This window comes from Mytilus edulis, chromosome 5, assembly GCF_963676685.1.
Source record: "Mytilus edulis chromosome 5, xbMytEdul2.2, whole genome shotgun sequence".
Lineage (NCBI taxonomy): Eukaryota > Metazoa > Mollusca > Bivalvia > Mytilida > Mytilidae > Mytilus > Mytilus edulis.
In genome coordinates this window covers 38,002,870-38,023,486 of record NC_092348.1, presented here as the reverse complement: position 1 = coordinate 38,023,486, position 20,617 = coordinate 38,002,870, and the positions used below count along the sequence as shown (strand labels likewise).

General features: G+C 29.8%; 1 protein-coding gene across 4 annotated transcripts in view; it reads right to left on the bottom strand.

Annotated features, from left to right (window-relative positions):
• Window positions 1–20,617, bottom strand: part of LOC139523606 (myosin-7-like) — a 67,979-nt gene that overhangs the window by 31,334 nt on the left and 16,028 nt on the right. Inside the window, exon 1 of one of the 4 annotated variants that reach the window (XM_071317751.1) lies at window positions 17,334–17,452. The exons of 2 other annotated variants lie outside the window; for them this stretch is intronic. In XM_071317751.1, the coding sequence (XP_071173852.1) occupies window positions 17,334–17,413 (80 nt within the window). In that variant the 5' untranslated portion in view covers window positions 17,414–17,452. Of the gene's footprint in view, window positions 1–5,320; window positions 6,944–17,333; window positions 17,453–20,617 lie in introns of those variants that run through there. One more of the 4 variants, XM_071317750.1, reaches the window with a different exon arrangement.

Sequence of the window (20,617 nt, the reverse complement as noted above, 5' to 3'; positions counted from 1 at the left end):
GCCTTTGTTAGTCTTGTATTATTTTAACTTTTAGTTTCTTGTGCACAATTTGGAGTTTAGTATGGCGTTCTTTATCACTGAACTAGTATATATTTGTTTAGGGGCCAGCTGAAGGACGTGTGGGAATTTCTTGTTGCATTGAAGACCTGTTGGTGACCTTCTGCTGTTGTCTGCTCTATGGTCGGATTGCTGTCTCTTTGGCACATTCCCCATTTCCATTCTCAATTTTAAAATCTATAACATCTAAATGAAGCAAGGTAGGAAAGATAACAGAGAAACTTGAGGAGATCAGAGGTCAAATTTACTAAAAAATGGTTTAATTAATACTACAAAAATTGAAAATATGTTCCTTGTTAGAATTTCTACCGAAGAATTGTATTTAAATTTCTGAAAGATCTGTTTTAAAAAACATAGAGAAACCAAAATAATTCCGGTGGAACAAAAGTTCACTTATTGTTATAGTTGTACATTCACCAACTGCTTTCAACATCAAACAATTGTTTAAATAGCTTCTGATCAAATTCAATTTGGACCAAGCTTATATATAACCAATTGGAAAATATGGTTGACAGATGTATGGTTTTGCTTGTAAACAGATTGAGTATAGGTAGGATATTTACTCTAGATCTACATGATGGTTTAAAATACCAATACAGCCGATTGCATTGAGTGTCAGAAGGTAAAGGTAATATCTTTGGTTAGCTTGCTTGCTAGCTGAACTGTGAAGGAATTATTAGGTAAGGTATAATACCTTCCTTTCGAAGTAGCCTAGACCTACAGACAGATAGATTGGTAATCTGTCGGACTAGTCTACTCTTGAAGTAGGTAGTTTACCTAACCAAAAAAAAAGACTTCACAGTTCTGCTAGCAAGCAAGCTAACCAAAGATTATAACTTTACCTACACACTCAATGCTATCGACTGTAATTATTAAAACTCAAACAGAATTGTTGTGCAACATTGTAATTATAGCATGATAACTATGTCAAAAATTCTAAGTATAGTCAAATACTTGAAAAAAATTCAATTTATATATATAACTGTTAGATAATTAAATAGTAGTAAGAAAATGAGTACGTTAATTTGAAAACTTGTCAATAATATTCATAATTACACAGTTTTATTTCATATCAAAAGAAATAATTATCTTCTTTTTACACAGTCCTTTCAGAATACCCTTGGTGTCATATATTGAAACATATTTATTGATCTTGAGATTACCCATAATCAAGTTCAAAATGGAAAAATAGATCAAGGATTTTCTAAAGTAAACATATTTCAGACAAGTAGCTGATAATCGCTTAGAATTTTCAAAAAAAAATCTAGTCCTAAGTTTTAAAAGTCAAATCAGCAATTAAACTTTATCAAACATTTGGTCACTTTGCATGAAAAATATTATAACGTTTTGATCAAGGCTTGTAAATATTGTTTTTTAGTATTACTTCAATTAACACAATATTATATCAGATTAAAAAGGCCATAATGTGATAATATAAAAAGAAATTAGGCATATAATGGTATGATCTATATCTTCATTATATATATGGATTTTGAAACTTCAAAGACTTGTCATCATGTAAAACATTTGGTTCCACTTAAATTATACATGTATGAGGGTCTGGAAGGGGGAAGGATGGGGGTCTTTTGTTTCTTATATTCTTTAATTTTTTTAGATAGTTTTTCCTCAGGAGGCCACTTCCTATATGCAAGGTGATAGGACGTGCCACTGGAATAGGTCACCTTTCCATTGGCTTGAAAATATATGAATAGATCGGAAAAACTATCAGAAATATATGATTTGGTCAATAAAGTTCCTATAACTTCTTCTTCTGTCATCTGTCTTGGGTGTTCCTGGCGATATTTTACACACCACATGAAACCCAAACAATATGGGAAAAGGTAACATTTTTACCTACGCAATATATGAAAAGGTAGGGTGGGGTAACAGAACTTCAGCGGCACCCACTATCAATTAAGTATTTAAGTTAAGCCCCCCAACCTGAGATTTTTTCTGTATTCTTTACATTTTTAAACAATTTTCTGTATTCTCTGCATTTTTAACTGTACAATTGCATGCAAACTAAGCAAAGATACATCTCTGCATACTGTTTACCTTGGCTTAAATATATATTTATTGCAAGACATACATTGAGTTCCATCACAATGAAACCACAGTAAATTGTCAGCTTATTTTTCTATACATGTACTCAATGAGTTAAAGGTTCAGCTCATTTTCACATTTTTTTTTCCCAATATGCATGCGTCTTATTTTTAAAAACAATATAACCTTACTGTTTAAGTAACCCTTTTTAGAAGTTTCGATAGACACAGGTACTGCCAATGTTGGTACTTCAGTTAAAATTAAAATTCTATAAGTCCTTGACACTTTTAAAATGCAAGTTTTTCAGTTTGGAAAAAAATAAAATTTACAAGACTAAGTGCAATAAACAGATAAGCTTTTGTTAAATTTAGAAAAAAAAGTCAAGCACAGATTGACACAAGTTCTTAATAAAGTTATAAAACTACTCATATCTTTGACAGAAGTTAAAAGACGAGGAAGTAAAAAAGATTAAAATTCACTCTTCAAACACAGTAATAGTATACTGTTATCTTACCAAAGCTCACTGAAAAAAATAATATATATTATAAATCTTGAATTTATTAGCAATGTTAATGTCCACTTTTTTGTAAAATTCATACATAACAAAAAAACATTAAGCCGAAAAATCTCATCAAATATACCAGGCTTATAGTTTAGTATTTCAGATGCACTGTAGCACATTTTGTGCACATATTTAGACTCATCCTTGTCATTGAAATCAAAATAAGTTAAAGGCCAAATCTTAGACGTTTGGGTCAATATCTAACAAAATTTATTCCTGACATTAACTGTTACATTTCTCAGTTTAGCATAAATAAAATTGAGAATGCAAATGAGGAATGTGTCAAAGAAACGACAACCTGACCAAACAGCAGAACACAGCCAAGGCCATCAATGGGTCTTCAACACAGCATGAAAATTGTGCACCCTGAGGCATGCTTCAGTTGACCCCTAAACAAAAATGTGTACGCTACATAAGGTGTTGCTGTAAACTCTAATACTATACTTTTTCACTTTCTTATGATTATTATGAGTATGATGACAATTAATGATGGTCAAAAATCAACCTTGACAACCAGGATCAATAAGCTGAATGGACAGTGAAAGAGATGATGATGTTCATGATCTTGGTGATAATGGCATAGTACAGGCCCCTGTCAGCTTCTCAAAATCTCCACAAGGGGTTTGAAACACAGCAAACCTAAGGTTTTCTCTTACACATGTAATAGCATGTGTTATTTCAGAAACAAGCATTGGTTTTGAGTGAAAGTATAGGTGCTTATATGTTATCAGGTTGTTTGCGTGTTGATATTGTAAAATATCAGCTACGAGTCACACTAAAGCTTTTTGTTGATTAAGTGTTGTGAGTCAAGGTTCTTAGTTGAAGGCTGTTCTTTGACCTATAACTGTTTAACTTTTCAAACATTGTGACTTGGATAGAGTTGTCTCATTGGCACTGAAACATTCTATATCTTTTAACTTATATTAAGGTGGTACCTAACACCTTCACTAAAATTAATTTGGCTCCTTTAATATTCGTAAAATTTTCAATAAGAATTTACTTTGACCATTTGACAAAAATATAAAAATTTCAAAAAATTTGAACCAACCATTTATCAATTATCAGAAAAATTACACTGGTTATATAGCAGTTTGACAAATACTAACTTTGATCATTGAGAAGCTTAATATTCCCTCAACGACACAACATAATTAAAACGTTTAGCTGATTTTACAGAGTTATCTCCCTGTAGTGTTAGGTACCACCTTAAATGCAATTTTTACCTTTAAATGACTGTATTCTGTTTATATATTGAAAGGTTATGCTCTCTCATGGTAGAAATCCCAAAATAGCTAACGTTTGCAGATCTGTCTTATTAAAGGAGGGCACAGACAACTTTAAGATAGACAAATTGATTATTGCTATAAAAATTATAGATTTCTACCTTGAAAAGAACTGTTCATATTACTGTAATAATGGATAATCATTACTATATATAATGAAGTATATTTGTTTGAAAAGAAATGAATGAATTTTATGTGAAGAACACCCATGATTGTGTTACACCAATTTGTAATAAGAAACAGATGATTTATGTAGTATACTATACAAATCCTTGAAATAACCAAGAAAAATTATACTGGTATATAAAAACTCACAAATTATCCATATTAAGATAGATTTGTTAAAGATAAAGATCATATGTTCCTATAAGGAAATTTATTAGGACAATGTGAATATGTTTGTTCAGTGGTTCAAACGACTACTTAAGACAACAGGTAAATTGTCCAGTGATAAAAGTCTCAATTCACACCTAGACTTAAAGGGGTACCAGATAGATTAAAATGTTTTACTCATATACTTGTGTTAAAATTGGTACCAGCCAATGTGTCTACTTTCGTACCAGTAGAAAAAAGACCAGCTGGGTACCATTTATACCAAATCTTTTGTTTATACCTTTCCACAAAAAGAGTAACAGATTTTTTGTTGCTAATTTTTCTACAGACAGCTTTTCTGCAATGAAAACTTAAAAGAACGTTATTTCGAATTTCATCAAATTTTAATAGCAGCCAAAGTTTAGTGCTAGGACAGATATCAGAATCATTTAAACACACCTGTGACCTTTTCTGGCAGAGAGAGAATGAAAATAGAAGGAGCATAGAAAGTTACCTAATGATAATAGTTAATGATACTAATAAATGAAACTTATTTGAGTTTTTTTGAAAACAACAAGAGTCAGTGGTCTCTGTTAAAATTATTCAGAAGTTGTTTAAACTTTGTGAGTTAGTGCTTGCAATATGGTATTCACATTTGTTCATTATTGAAGACTAGCTGTGACCCTCAAAATATTCTCACTTATTTCCATGGAAACAGAATGATATTGCATGCATGATCTTAGTTATTCATCACCATGGAGACAATAATGTATGACAACAAAGAAGTTCTGAATGATCCTTTCATGATTGTCAGATTGATATTAAAATTGGAAAATAAATTTAAGTGCACCTTTCAATCAAGTTATCAATATTCTGCAACCTTAATGGGTGAAATTAATGCAACTTCCTCATAAAACAAAAAGCTAATTGATCAGATATTACAAGAACCAAGTATAAATCCTCCCTTTTCCCTCCAAAAAAAATAATAAAAAAAATAGAGAATATCAAAGACACAACAAAATCATTATTTAAAAATATTTCAATAGAAACTAAGATTGATTACCTGTTTTCCTGCACTTTTTTCTCATCCTGCTTTTTCTGATCCATAAGATGCCGTGCTAAGCTGGCAATATTGAACTTTTTCATGGGATTAACTTTTACATGTCCAGGAGACTCAGGCCTACAAGTTTCACTCGCACTTACAGACATGATTCAATATATTTTGAAAATTTTGGGGAATTTTTTTATTTCTATATATTTTTATATTACTATATTAATGTCATTAATGAATGTTTTTGTTCCATATATCAATAACTTTCAATTTTCATCAGAAATCAATGATGTCAGAAAAAAGAACCATTTTTATTAATCCTCCGAGGAATGAATAATATCCAAAGCATCTGTAAATCCTATTGATTGTCTCGTCTGTCCAACGATTCAGATCTTAAAATTTATATCCAAGTAAATAAAGCTTGCTAAATTCACAAAAATGTTAAAATGTCAAACCAGTGTATCCTTGAGAACAACTGTGAAATGTAATGCACTGTTGATGAAGTGATATTTTTATATTAAAAAAATTGAAATGCTTCTTTAATTGTTCCACATTTGCCTAATGGTCCATTGAAGTGACCCTAAATAGTCACAATTTCAATTTTTTATTTTTAAATCCTAGCCCATTAAAAATCAGAAATTAAATCGTCTACTACACAAAAGTTTCTAATCTCAGGCAAACAAATTGTAAAAACATATCTTATAAAACTATTAAGTTTCTTTTTAAAATCCAATATATGTCATGCGAATGAGCTCTGCAATCTTCACAATGTTGTCGTTAAAACTTTTAACACTTCAATAGGTTCAGGACTCGTAGTTGGTCTATCATTCAAACTTCTTGATTTAGCTAATAGGTATATACAATCCTCATATAAATAGTTGATAATAAGTCAACACATGAAGCCACAGACAACATTCAAATTTACGATTTAAATTTTAAGATGACTTAAATGACTTTTTCAGCTGATATAACTATCTATCTTATGTTGAACTGAGTTTATTAAATCCTCAAACCAAATAGTAACGGAGTGAAAATGTCAAAGTTTCACATCTAATTCTAAGTTATTGCATCCAATTTGGCACGCAATTTTAAAATTTACAATCAAATGAAGAATATAAAAGGTATCTCTATCATGTTTTCCTTGGGTGTGACCCGTCCTTTTGAGTTTCTATAGTTTTTCATCTTCAAACGATATATTAAGTCCTTGTTGTAAATCAAATCAAGAATTTACATGACACTTTTCATAGTCCACAACTGCTCAAATTAAAATATCAAGTCAATTTTTCTTTGACTATTTGTTCATTTTTATTCTAAATCAGGTAAAAAATATAAAGTCTCATATCTATGTTGACAGGCGTTGAATTGTGAATATGATTTTTATTACATCAACAAATCAGCATTACAAAATATTGATCCTATATGGTCAACAGACAATCCCAAAATAACTACCAAAGCATTGTCAAAATTCAAACAAGTCTGGAGCCTATAAGAGGTGCAAGTGTACAAGTACATATCATTTCTTTTTTCTAAACAGTGTTGCAACAAGCAATTAAATTCACAGAATTTGATAACATAATCATTTTTCTGAATAGTTATAATGACATATTATTTTCACCCAACTGTTGATTTTTCTAAAGACCTTTACAGATATATTATGTAAGAAAATATTATAATTGTCAATACATCATGTATAAGTACAAATTATTCCAGCAATCCCCTATTTACCTATTATGATTCACTGATTTTTCATTGTAAAGAAACATTTAATAATTTGTACTTCTATTACTAATCTAAATTCAAAGGGGCGTAACTCTAAAGACATCTAAAATGTTTTTTACTCACTGAATGCTGTACCACGGTTCATTTCAACACACTTCATGACAATACCAATATACCAATCCGACTGATTTTTTTTTGCAGTTTGGAGAAAGGTCTTTGTATTCATGCATAATATTTGTGAAAAAATAAATGTTTTAAAAGGGCGTATTTTCAGAATATAGTCAATAATTATGTAGACTTTTGACGCCCAAACTTTCTACTGCCTTAAATATACAAATGATCGATGCTTTCCGAAAACTATACCAATACAGAATGAAATGTTTTTTAAATAATAGCAAAACTGTTGGTTGACAAATTTTTATTTGTTATTGCAAAAATTTAACTTGAAATATGTGTCATTTTCTCCCTACCTAGTTTACCCCCCATTACCGATTAGGATGTGGACTGGCCATTGTATTGAATATTACGCTATTTGGTTGGATTAAGTTATCATTAGTTAACTTTCAAACTGTTTAGTTTTTTCATACACGAGTATTGATTAATTCAGATTATAAAGATATAGGGAGATGTAATATGAGTGACTATGAGACAACTCTCCATTAAAGTCACAATTTGTAAAAAGTAAACCTTTATAGGTCAAAGTATGGTCTTCAACATGAATGTGTAACTTAATTGACTTTTAAGCTGGTCACTGGATTAGTCCTACAATACATGACTTTGGAGTTTCATATCATTTGCATTCAACGTTTTTTATCAGATATTTTTTTTTACTATCAGTGTTGAAACCGGTTTCAAACATCGTTAAAAAAAATATCTGATAAAGATATATTTAAAAAAAAATTTAAATGACATGAAACTCAAAAGTCATATATTTTATAGGACTAGACACTGGATGAGCTTATTTTATTTTTTAATCAATTATCTAAAGGTATGAAAGGGAAAAAAATGCCACTTCTTATATTTTCTACAAAATGTTCGATATATAGAGCAGATAAGTTATTTTTTAATAGCCTTTTCCGGAGAAAAATGAAAAAGTTTATTTTATTTCATTTTAAAGGAACTACATGTAGCTACGAGATATATAAAAAAATCTAAAGTATGATTTTTTTTGTTTTGTTCAATCATTAATGAAAGTGAAATAGTGAAATAATAATTTGCTTTTATCAGCTAAAATGGTTCAATTTTGTCAAATAAAGCCAATAAACATTGATAATGAATTATTCACTTGAAAGTGAAAAAGTCGACCTCATTAAATTCATATTCATGTGAACTTTAATTTAACCCCGTAGAAAGAGATAGAATATGCATGCATTGCCCGTGTATGGTTATTTAAAGAAAAGAATGTCAACAATGAAAGTGAAACAAAGGTAAATAATTTGATTAACTAATTCGATCCACAAAAAATCTTTCTTATAAAAGAAAACCAGATGCTCCGCAGGGCGTAGCTTTATACGACCGCAGAGGTTGAACCCTGAATGGTTGGGGCAAGTATGGACACAACATTCAAGCTGGATTCAGCTCTAAATTTGGATTGTGATAGTTGACACAGCATAGGTTTCTGACACAGAATGAATGTGTTCTAATGAACTTAAAATTTTTGTTTTCTCTTAGAGCAATTCACTATGCTGTTGAATATTTATCCTCTCAAACAAATGTTTGAAGAAATTTTCTTTTTCATTTATGATATTTCAAATGAGAAAAATTGAACCCAATTTTTTTAATCACATCCCCCTTTCCCTTATTCCAAAACTAATCTCAATTAAAATTTCTAATGGAGTTTGCAACAATAACTACTCATTTAAATACATCATAAAATATTAAGATGTAAAAAAACTGCTTGTTATCACTGAATGGTAAAGATTATTTTAATTTATCAGTTGGTAGTAAAAAGTGAATATACATTGTATATTGTATATAACAAAGATTTAAGTTGATTCTGGACTAAGAAAGATAACTCCAATTAAAAAAAAATCTTGCTATTGCACAATATTTTGCAATAAGATATTTCTTGCTTACTATTCTGGACAAAGAAAGATAACAATTAAAAAAAAATTTGCTATTTCACAATATTGTGCAATTAGATATTTCTTGCCATTGCGCAATACTGTGCAATTGAAAAGACTTGCTATTGCACAATACTTAATATAATAATTTTAGATCCTGATTTGGACCAACTTGAAAACTGGGCCCATAATAAAAAATCTAAGTACATTTTTGGATTCAGCATATCAAAGAACCCCAAGATTTCAATTTTTGTTAAAATCAGACTAAGTTTAATTTTGGACCCTTTGGACTTTAGTGTAGACCAATTTGAAAACAGGACCAAAAATGAAGAATCTACATACACAGTTAGATTTGGTATATCAAAGAACCCCATTTATTCAATTTTTGATGAAATCAAACAAAGTTTAATTTTGGACCCCGATTTGGACCAACTTGAAAACTGGGCCAATAATCAAGAATCTAAGTACATTTTTAGATTCAGCATATCAAAGAACCTAACTGATTCATTTTTTGTCAAAATCAAACTAAGTTTAATTTTGGACCCTTTGGACCTTAATGTAGACCAATTTGAAAACAGGACCAAAAGTTAAGAATCTACATACACAGTCATGACAGTTAGATTCGGCATATCAAAGAACCCCAATTATTCAATTTTGATGAAATCAAACAAAGTTTAATTTTGGACCCTTTGGGCCCCTTATTCTGTTGGGACCAAAACTCCCAAAATCAATACCAACCTTCCTTTTATGGTCATAAACCTTGTGTTTAAATTTCATAGATTTCTATTTACTTAAACTAAAGTTATTGTGCGAAAACCAAGAATAATGCTTATTTGGGCCCTTTTTTGGCCCCTAATTCCTAAACTGTTGAAACCAAAACTGCCAAAATCAATCCCAACCGTTCTTTTGTGGTCATAAACCTTGTGTCAAAATTTCATAGATTTCTATTAACTTAAACTAAAGTTATAGTGCGAAAACCAAGAAAATGCTTATTTGGGCCCTTTTTGGCCCCTAATTCCTAAAATGTTGGGACCAAAACTCCCAAAATCAATACCAACCGTCCTTTTGTGGTCATAAACCTTGTGTTAAAATTTCATAGATTTCCATTCATTTTTACTAAAGTTAGAGTGCGAAAACTAAAAGTATTCGGACGACGACGACGACGCAGACGACGACGCCAACGTGATAGCAATATACGACGAAAATTTTTTCAAATTTTGCGGTCGTATAAAAACAACAATAAACATAAATTTATAATTTATAAAACAAAATTTAACAGACCTATAAAAATCTAATTGCAAGAGCTGCTTAATCTATTTATATCTCTGTTTATGTTTACATTGCTTATATGGTCATAGAAGGTCAACTTGATAGTATTTAGATGGCTTCTTGGCTAAAATTCTTACGAAATGAAGCTACATCTTATTGAGACCATGTCCTGTATAAACTGTTTATTTTATACTTTTGATAGTTTGGAAAAATGTTTTACATTGTTATAAACAAGATATTAGAATTTGAGTCAAATCGTTGAACATGAATTTGGCAGCTAGTGCCCCTTTAATACATTTAACACATGGCAATATATGCCAGGTAAACTTATTGTTTATCTCAACAACAAAAAACATTTTTTATCTTATTATAATGTTATGATAACAGTAAGTCACAATTAGTCCGATTCAATAAGATTGTTTTAATGTCAATTTTGTCTACCTGAGTAGCACTATAGCTGAATAAATAGTACAAAAAAGATCCTTTTAAATCATGTAAATAGTGGAAAAGGCTTATTAAAAAATACTTTCAATTTAATCTGGAGTTATCTCCCTTTCACTCAAATCTGGAGTACAATATTAAAAAAAAAGATAAAAAAAATGTGTAGAACATTCTTTTGCCATAATATATAAACTTCCCACAAATATATGCAAATGCTAAAGCTCTTTTTTAAATTTATACTTTATTCTATTATAGATATTCATGAACATGTTTCAAAAGAGTATGATACCACAATGTTTTGTCTCAGCTGTATGACAGATGGGATGTTTCGTTATGTGCTTAGTAATGACCTTTAGTTAGGACCAAAATAGACAATGTTAATATGGCATTTGGTAATCTGCTATTGTAGCATTTAAGAATAAGAGAAAACATGGGTTGATCAAGAGCAAGAATAACTTGTGAGTTTTTGTGAAATGTTACTTATATACAGTAGCAGTTATAACTATAAGCAGCACATGTGCAAGGAAACATTTTTTCTGAAATGAAAATTCAGAAATTATTGCATGCATTTATTATTTCTATCATTGAACAATGAACATAGATAAGAGATCAAATATGGCGATTTCAAAACAATGTTGCATTATAAGAAATGAAGTAATCAAAATTTAAAAAATTTTAAATGCTAGTTTTTATTGTTATGAACCTAATAGATAGATTTTGATTGAGTGACTAAATTTGTGTGATAATTACTTCCCTTTTGTACCATGTTGGAGGTCTATGTGCACAATTTTCATGAGCCTAATACAATGTAAATTTCAAAAGAGTATGATACCACAATGTTTTGTCTCAGCTGTATGACAGATGGGATGTTTCGTTATGTATGACAGATGGGATGTTTCGTTATGTGCTTAGTAATGACCTTTAGTTAGGACCAAAATAGACAATGTTAATATGGCATTTGGTAATCTGCTATTGTAGCATTTAAGAATAAGAGAAAACATGGGTTGATCAAGAGCAAGAATAACTTGTGAGTTTTTGTGAAATGTTACTTATATACAGTAGCAGTTATAACTAAGCAGCACATGTGCAAGGAAACATTTTTTCTTGTCAACACCAGTATTCACAAAATATATAGACTTTTGATATTCAAATTTTACCAGACATTTAACAGACAAAGTTTTCAAAAATGTGTGTCCTGGAGTTTATCTGAATCATAGGAAGTTTGTTAAATGAAATCCTTTTTTAGCACAAAGCTTTTTTTGATTAATTTTCAAATTTTTTGTACCATTTAGAGGAAACTTTTACTGTAAATTCAGAAATTATTGCATGCATTTATTATTTCTATCATTGAACAATGAACATAGATAAGAGATCAAATATGGCGATTTCAAAACAATGTTGCATTATAAGAAATGAAGTAATCAAAATTTAAATTTTAAATGCTAGTTTTTATTGTTATGAACCTAATAGATAGATTATGATTGAGTGACTAAATTTGTGTGATAATTACTTCCCTTTTGTACCATGTTGGAGGTCTATGTGCACAATTTTCATGAGCCTAATACAATGTTATACTGACCGCTAGACAGAGAAAAAAATATTTCTAAACAATTTTAACTTCTAAAGACCTACTCGATTCATCACTTTTATTAATATAAAGTCAAATATTCAGAAAAACAACCTTTTACCCCTCCAGTATAAGGTGTAAAACCACCATTGATATCCCCCTATTAGTCTTTGATATATTTGCACTTTTCAAAAAACTGTGCAGAATTTATCTTTGTTTCAAATAAAGAAATCTTGGCATTTCATTTCAGTATATATATAATCTTTACTTAAAGTGTGTAGTTTAAGTTGCTATGTAGATTGCAGGTGGTGAGTAGTTAAGATGGCCGAAGATTTCTAGGTAGTCCATACAATTTCAGTATCCCCAGTAGCTTTAACTTCTTCTTTTTTTATTTTAAAGTAACTATGTTAGTACATACACAAGCCAATAAAACCATAAACTCTTGGGTAACAAAATGTTTCCTAAAAAAACTAATTTTTTTTCAGTTTGTTTCTGTATTTACAATATTTCAACAACAAAAAATCATGGTTCATCTTATCAGACAAGCAAATAACCAAAATGTGGTGATCTACAAGAACAATGACATATTGACAGAGACTTTTATGACACTAATGTCAACAAACAAACAAAATAAAATATGAAGAATGCTAAAAAGAAACAGAATTTTTCAATGTGCTTGAAAGAACAACTTTTATTTTAATATCTGATGTCAAATAAATAAAAAAATATCAACAAGGCTGCAGCAACTGTGGTGCGTGAAAAACCTAAGCAGATGAATAAAGCATCTTAATTAAGAAGCTTTGACCCTATAAACATTTTTGTTTTATTCATAGTAACATGCAAGAAGAAGTAATCTTAAAATTGACATAAGCAAAAACAATCCATTAAATTCCTGTACAAAGACTTCAACTACTCTCTAGGTCTATTCCATATATTTTGTTTTTAAATTAAAACTATCAAATTCAAGATAAAGCAGACCTCAACAATTTAGATCAATTAAAACTATTTGGAAAGTTGAAAAAAACTGCACAAAACACTTTATAAATATTCTTGCAGAAAGTTTACTATAAAAGAAAATTACCTTAAATCACTGTGACTTCTCGCTGCCTCCATTATAGAAATTATTAATTTGATAAAAGATTTCTTACCTTTTTACATACCAATTATCCCTCGCCATTTCATGATAATAAAGACTTAATCAATGTTGACAAATACGACTCTAAGTTTAAGCCCAAGGATACACAGATATTAAGGTTTTCTTTCAGATCGTCTTTGTCATTGACCACATAGACACTTAAAGATTAATAAGTCTTATTGAAATATGTTACATTGAACAAAAAAGGCCAACTCTTTAAAGGTGTTTATAATATTTGTCAATACACATCCGTACCAGGTTATTAAAATAAGTCGTGACTTTGTCAAAATTTGTAGACTAAAAAATAAATTATAATTTTGAAAGACTGATTATACCAAATCGGTCATTTACAAAATGTTCATATAAATCATAAAGTTAATGGGTTCACAGCATGCAACTAAAAGTATAATATAAAACACTTTGTTTGTTTTATTAGTTTTTACAAATTATAATTGACTTAAAAGAAAGCAAATCATTATATTTAAGTGCTTAAAGGTAGATAACTCCAGGCAATGATATCAGTAACATTTAATTTACAGTTGCCAACACTAAATAAAGAAAGAAACACAACACATGACCCTATGTAGTATGTACCCTTGATCAATTTCTGGATAAAACCTTGAACCAAAATTTTTTACCAAAGATACAAATAAAAATGTGACCTTAAGTGCGAGTACATTTGTACTTAAACAGTGGTTTATCTAGTGAGAGGACCAAGGGTGTCTTAGCCCCCCCCCCCCTTTTTGTTGGAAAAAATAGTTGATTATTTTGGGATCACTGAAGCATGAGTTGAGTGGGACCCCTCTACTGGATGAGTCAGTGCCCCCTCCAGACGCCACTCCCTTTATGAAATTTCTGGATTTGCCACTGTTAAGTTATTACTCTCAGATATACTTAATGATACCTATCATGGTGATAGGCACCATAATGTGCTATTGAACAGATTTTGTAATAGAATATATTATAAAAATTGAGCTATAATTTTACAGAAACATAGTTCTATTTCTTGTGATTTGGCCTCAATTTAGTGCCATTGATGTCAGTCTAAGTAGATGAAACATGTGTCATAGTTGTTAATATAAAAAAGAAGATGTGGTATGATTGCCAATGAAACAACTATCCACAAAAGACCAAAATGACACAGACATTATAGGTCACCGTACAGCCTTCAACAATGAGCAAAGCCCATACCGCATATTCAGCTATAAAAGGCCCCGATAAGACAATGTAAAACAATTCAAACGAGAAAACTAACGGCCTTATTTATGTAAAAAAATGAACGAAAAACAAATATGTAACACATAAACAACGACAACCACTGAATTACAGGCTCCTGACTTGGGACAGGCACATACATAAATAATGTGGCGGGCTTAAACATGTTAGCGGGAACCCAACCCTCCCCCTAAACCTGTTAATGTCTGTGTCATTCTGGTCTCTTGTGGAGCGTTGTCTCATTGGCAATCATACAAAATCTCTTTTTTTTTTTTTTTTTTTTTTTTTTTTATAAAAAACATGTTTTAAGCCTGATATATTTGAGGAGCTTTTTCAAATACTTGGTGCAGTTTGAAATACTGAGGAGAACACTAACTCAAAGTTCAACAGATTTACATTATCTGTGAAACATGTCAGAAACAAACCCAGTGTTAAGCCAGAAACTAGGAAAAATTGAACTCTTTCATTGAATCTGCACTACATGGTGTTTAGTAAATTAAGATGTTAAAATCTTCCCAATCAAAAGTTTTAATTTCAGATAGGTTCTACCTGTAGGCTGAAATAAACCACAAGTTCAAAGGATCAACTAATATTATTTCTGTGATGTAAGAATATTTTTATTTATAGGTTTAATTTTCAATAGATGAAAGACTACAGATCAGTATTGAAGTCACCTGATTAAATAATATTTAAAGTTATTTTCCTCAAGTTTCAATAACATTTAGTAAAATTAAAATGTCAAAACTTTGACATGATTACCTTAACACATAAATTTTCTTTCTTGACAAGAATTCCTTTAATACTCTCATAATACTGACTTATATTTAAGTATCAAAAGGATACATGTGATATATAGAAAATATCATATGGCTTTTTTAATATCACACCCTTATCTGCTGAGAGGATTATGATATTAGTTACAGTGTGTATGTTATGGAAAATTCCATATCATATCTACACCTTATAATATAATACATTGGCACTCATACCATATATTCTTATATTCATGTACCTTTGGTAAAACAAATGTGAATATTTTTTCATGTGAAATGATGTAAAACAGATTAAGAAATTGATACATCTTTTGTAAAGTCTTTGCAACCGTGACTGATACTTATGACTGACTAATACCAATGACGAGATGTCTGTAAATACTTAGTTACTGAGTACCAGTATATATTAATTTTGCGTATAAAATATAATAATCCTTTCTAAGGTAGTTTGGTGTCTTCCTCCAACTTGTTTTTTTTAAATAGCAGATAACAATCAGTCTAGATTTTTAATGAAATGTGCAAATTTTGAGGGCAGTTAATTCAACTGTATGTTATAGTTGTGTAAGACTTATCATGTTATAAATATAGAAAATTAAGCGTTTTTTATTGTATTTACAGCTGCATTAAAAAAAACCACCAGAATATTTTTGTTTGATTCATTTTTTTCAACTTTGCCATGTAAGGGGAGATAACACAGATGTAAGGGGAGATAACACAGATATAAGGGGAGATAACTCAGATAAAGTAACTTTTATAATAGAATGTGTTGTGAATTTCTTTGATCATCATTTTGTTTGTAAAGTTTCTCTCTATCTTCTTTAGTTTTTTGCTCAAAACACAAAAGAAGGTAAACAAAAATCCTTATTTATTAATTAAGGGCAATCACTCTGATAAAGAGTGAGTCTCCCAACTATATTAAAACATTTTTTTCTTGTTAGTAGATCTGGTCTTGATGATAATTTTTTGCTTTTTCAAGTTCATATATCTTAGTACAATGTAGTAGTCATCATCATATTTACGATATAAGTCAAAAGCGCAATAAATATTAAAATTGAGAACGGACATCGATTTCACATGTTTTGATGTGAAGTTGAAAATCTGGTCAAATGAGCTTTTCTCATTACTTGGTGTCTGTCTTGGATGACAGACGACAGATTGGTAAAAATCCTCCTCCAATGGCAATAACTCTTATAATAAGTTGACTTTCAACCACTCAACTTATTTGTTGAATTTGTCATGCTGATCATTTTTGTAATTTCAAGTTTTTTATTGTCTTTTATATTTTTTAAAATAATAAGCAAAATAAAAAGAAATGGTAAAATTTGTCAAGTAAAGGCAATTACTCCTAAAAGAAGTCGCATGACAGTTAAGACATCTATGGACAATTGGTAAAGCTCAGTTTTTTCTCTATTTATAAATGTTTTTAAATTATAGACATTAAACTTGAATTTTACCCTGTTGTTCTAAATTTGCCATGTCTGCCATCTTGGTTGGCTGAGGTTGGGTCATTGGACATATTTTTTGAACTAGATATACATGTACAAATGTACTCCAATGAAGTTTTTTTTGTTAAATCTGGCGGAGAAGATTTTTGTAAAAGTTAATGACAATGGACAAGGATTAACAGAAGCCAATTGATGAGAAAAGCTCATTTGGCACTGTGGGCCAGGAGAGCTAAACAGAATTGCAACTTCAATTCAAATATGTGAAAGTGATGTCCATCTTGTCTTACCAAAACTTGGGCAAGCAAATATTCAAAGAATCTAACTGAAAAACTTTAAAAAATATGATACTTAACAAAAACTATAATAAATTAACAAATATTTATAAAAAGTTAACTTACTTGGAAGAGTTATAGAAGTTTAGCCATTTATGTTTAGCATGAACAGACTGAACAACACTTGAAAATCCCCCTGCTTCCATAGTTGTTTAACTCCGGAAAAAATGTAACAATGAGAAATGTAACAAAATTCAATATCCGTCTAAAAAGCAATTTTCCATCACTAATTAGGAAATAGTTCCATTTAAAAAGTCAATTAATCCACAAAAATATTTACAAATCATATACTTGTTTAAGATCAATATCAGTTTCTAACGGAAAACTGCTGCCTCTATGACTGACTATTGACAATAGACCAATTAAATCTTTGCCTAGTATTTTAGTCATAAAACTGGCTTTTACTATTGCTTAACATGCCATGTTAGATGAAATAAAATAAAGAGAAATAAAAATAGTTATAAATCAGTTTTTAATAGAAAATAAAACCTTTCAAATAAAATTTGGTAAGATAAACATACAGAAAGGTATGGCGAACAGACAGCAATAATTGAACAAGATTTCTATAGCACCCTTGGACAAATTCTTTCATGATAAACCACAGTTGCCAAGCATCATTATTTTGTTTGACTTTATCATGTATATTTCATATGTAAAGCCATCATTTCTTTTATCATAAAAGCAGCATGACTTAAATTTTAATAATTCTAAATCTTATTAAAATTATGTCCGTCAAAGCGCAAGAAAACATCAATTTAAGGCTTGATAAAAGATCCAAAAGAAACACTTTCTCAGGGATATAAATTATCTTTTGTTAATTTATCTGAATCAAATTTATTATATTTCATAAACTTCTTTATTTGAAGATGAATATTATTGCCTCTGTCACTAATAAAGCGTTAAGGACATAAAAATTTATTTGAAAATAAATATTTATGTTGCAAATATCCCGTCATTACGAGGCATGCACTTTTCTGCCATTAAATATGTCCCATGGAGAGTTATTGTATTTTTCAAAATTTGAATGTCTCAGATCAATTTTAGTATGTATGCATGCACTTTTGTGTGCAATCAAAAATTTCAAACTGTGAGTAGCAATCTTAAATAAAAATTCTTCTTTAGTATCTTGCCTATGAGAAAACAAATTGATAAGTTTGCACTATTTGTTCAATAAAAATGTTCTACAAGGAGTTCTCCTGTCATATCAGATCATATCATGTCTCAGAATACACACAAATACAATTGACAACAAATTTAACTTTAAACTCATTTTTTTTTTCTTTTTTTTTCTATAATTGTGTGATTTTTTATGGAAAAGAGGGGGTTTAACTTTTATCACATTATTTTTTGGCATAAGACAATAATATATCAGTATAAATGGTTTCAAACATATTTGTACAAAATTACACCAAAAGGGCTGCTAAAAGCAGTGTTTAATTTACATCACTTCTATTAATGTTTGAAACAAAAAGTTCTACTTTCAAACAATTAAGTCTATATATTAAAAGTGACATCTGAAGTCATTTTATGCCATGATCTCTGATCTCTTTATAAATTTAAATATCTTATTTATTGAATGCACATTAGTTTTTATATTTGTTTTTTACTTTATCTTAGCTTAAATGCCCAGTCCTGCGTTACATAGAAAATCTTCCGATTCAAATCAACCATAAGGCATGAACAAACTAGTATGCTTACAATCAATTGTAGTTGTAAGATTTTTTTGTGAGATGAAGGCCAGTCACTTTAATATTCTTGATCATAATATTGCTTGTCAATCATTTCATGTATAAAATTCATTGAAGCATTTCCATAGACTGAAATTTGACTTCTAAACCTCATTGCCAAATGGCAATTATGGATTGAGTCCTGTAAGGCCAGGATTTTTTAATTTGTTGGTTTACGGATCCGCCGACCTGATTTTGCCGATTTCCAGAATAAAAATAAAATTGACTTTTCATGCTTTTTCATTCCCGCCGACCCTAACAAATGCATTATCCCTGAAAAATAAATAAATTATCCTTTTTTTATAAAATGAAATGCATTAATCACTAACAGAATTGATAACACTTTCTGTTGTGAAAAAATGAAACTTCCAGTTTACGTTTCTAAAAATAGATAAATCAATTATTAATGAACTTGACATGTCGTTTGGACAAATATTTTTGTGGAACGAAACTCGTGTTTAAAACCAATTACACAATAAGTTCGTTTCTCTTATTTGTCAACAGTCCGTAAGATGCATCTTCTCATAGAAATAGACTTGTCCAAATGTGGACAGATGGAAGTTCAGGACATCAAGTTAAAGTACTGAATATTAACAGATCATTTAAAATTTTCTTGTTTCATAGATAATAAAAAAAATTCGTCCATTTGGATAAAAACGGGAATGCGTGACAACAGATTAACCCGATATTCTCATTTTTTCCAGTGGACGAGTCTATTACGTTTTTGACGCGTGTGTTGAAAATTATTTTCTTACCACGCTTTTACATTTATTTCTTTATCAGTTTTCGTTCTTGAAGATCATTATTCACCAAGTTTTCTGGAATTGATTAAGAGCTATGTGAATTTGTCTTCCTTTATGAAATTTAATTACGTCTTTGTCCGTGCACCCCCTTTTTTACGGGAAATTATTAGGCAATGTCATGCAATTTTTATTACAACTGAGCAATAATATTTTATTAAACTAAAATTTAAGAAATGATGACAAAATAGGATAACAAACATATTATTATAGAAAGGTGAAATATATATTTATTTTGCATATCAGTTTTCTGTCTTGAAAGATATTTTTTTTATTTTTTTCCCGACCGACCGACCCGACTTTTTCATGGAGAAAATCCGTAAACCAACAAATTAAAAAACCGTGGCCTAATAATCAAATGATATGTATTTATAAACATATTTCAAGTTAAAATATTTCAAATATAACTTTATAATATATTATTTTAAATAAATGTATAGATAAAGAAAGATAACTCAATTCATTTTTTAGTGTTAATTTTTTCTCAGAATGATTTTTTTCAAGCAAAGATAGGTCCTTTAGTACAACAAATGAACAAGCATGTTAATTTTAAGCTATGTATCATTGCTATAAGAAATTCTGAAATGTTAGATCAAACTACTCAAACAATTACAGTTTATTGACTGTACTTGTAAGCGGTTGATTATAAAATAAAGAAGATGTGGTATGATTGCCAATAAAACATAACTCTCCACTGTTAAAGAGACCTAATGACACAGAAACTAACTACTATAGGTCACTATACGGCCTCAACAATGAGTAAAACCCATACCCCATGTTAGCTAGTAACAAAAAATTAATAAGCCTCGAAAGGACAAAAGTA